The sequence below is a fragment of the Perkinsus marinus genome (genome assembly GCF_000006405.1).
Source record: "Perkinsus marinus ATCC 50983 genomic scaffold scf_1104296972894, whole genome shotgun sequence".
In the NCBI taxonomy this organism is placed as follows: domain Eukaryota; phylum Perkinsozoa; order Perkinsida; family Perkinsidae; genus Perkinsus; species Perkinsus marinus.
Window position 1 is genome coordinate 1 of NW_003201621.1, and position 1,330 is coordinate 1,330.

Here is a 1,330-nt window from a genome sequence, read left to right on the forward strand (position 1 = left end):
CACAGCACGCGATGAAGCCGAGAAGGCTCGAGGATATATACCAGGCTCGTCCGTAAGGCGTGTGGATACCCTCTGGACGCCAGTTCACGGAGCTCAGGACCGTCTGAAACGAATAATCAGAGCCAACATAGCAGCATGTTCACGTCACCTGTACGAGACAGCTGAGGTTGATGCAAGCGTAGCAGAGTAAAAAGCACATAGTTAACAGCGGAGCGATGCTGTCCAGGGAGGAACCCAGGATGCCCAGGGCCAGGCAGGCTGGGATCATAGTTACTATGAGAGCTCGATGGGGTTCCTACGGGGAAACACAAGCCAATCTACAGCGGCATAGATGACCACCAGATACCAACCTGAGATTTTCCGCTCAGTACGGCGATGGAACGGAGGGGTGGTAAGAGATTATCAGATGCTATCGAGTAGAGCAGCCGCGGCGCAACAACCTGACCAACGGTCGAACCCGACAGGGACACTACCAGGCTCTACCAGGCACTGCATGCTTTGAGACAGCGAAGAGATCATCACGCCCACGAATGCCACTGGAGCGTTCGGCAACAGCAGTTTATAGAGCAAGCCGTTATCCATAGCACCTGAACGATAGATGGATAGTCACAGTGGCACGACATGACGAGGCTACCCCGTAGTGCGTCCGCGTCGGCAGCCGAAGCCCAAAGGAGCATGAACAAGGAGTACATGACCAGCGAGAAGGATATAGCACCAAAAGTGCCCCTCTTGAGGTTGGTCGGTGGGTCCTTGAGGACATCAGTACGGTTAGCTCCAGATAAGATACCCGTGAAGCACGGGAAGAAGAGAGACAGCATCGAACTGAAATTGGTATCAGCCGAATATTGCGGCCACAAGTTGCCGCTTAGATAGTCCGCCCCTGTGGAGAAGACAGGGACGGCTAGAGACACGAAAAAGGCGACCACCGTTGCGAGAACAGTTACTATGAAAAGCACCGCCAGCTTAGAGACTGCCTCGATGCCTCCAAAGAATACCGTCAGAAACTGCACGAACAGAAGGGCGAACGACAGAGGTAAAGGTGTCAGGAAGGGAGCGAGCCAAGACGCCGACTCGGGCAGAAGTACGGCTCCACTCGGGTCCTTCGGCAAGAGCATGAGGAGGGTATCGATCGCACCAACAGACTCCATGACGGCCAATAGAGTACCGCCTAGCCAGTAAGCGATACCAATAGAGACCCCGGGGATATGCTCCGATGGTGCCTACACAACAGGAATGATACAACGTGGCTCTACAGAAAAATATATTTATACTGTATACTATACCACTATCTGATACATTATCAAGGATCAATCTATGGGTATTAGAAATT

The 1,330-nt window shown here is 52.6% G+C and overlaps 1 protein-coding gene across 1 annotated transcript; it reads right to left on the minus strand.

Moving 5' to 3' along the window:
* Positions 1-69: 69 nt before the first annotated feature.
* Pmar_PMAR004429 (hypothetical protein) lies at positions 70-1,298 on the minus strand (the record flags this gene model as incomplete). Its single annotated transcript, XM_002766458.1, has 6 exons — positions 70-103; positions 149-295; positions 351-440; positions 484-587; positions 635-1,220; positions 1,284-1,298. Coding segments are annotated over 6 exons (976 nt in total), but the record flags the coding sequence as incomplete, so codon positions are not given.
* Positions 1,299-1,330: the final 32 nt, after the last annotated feature.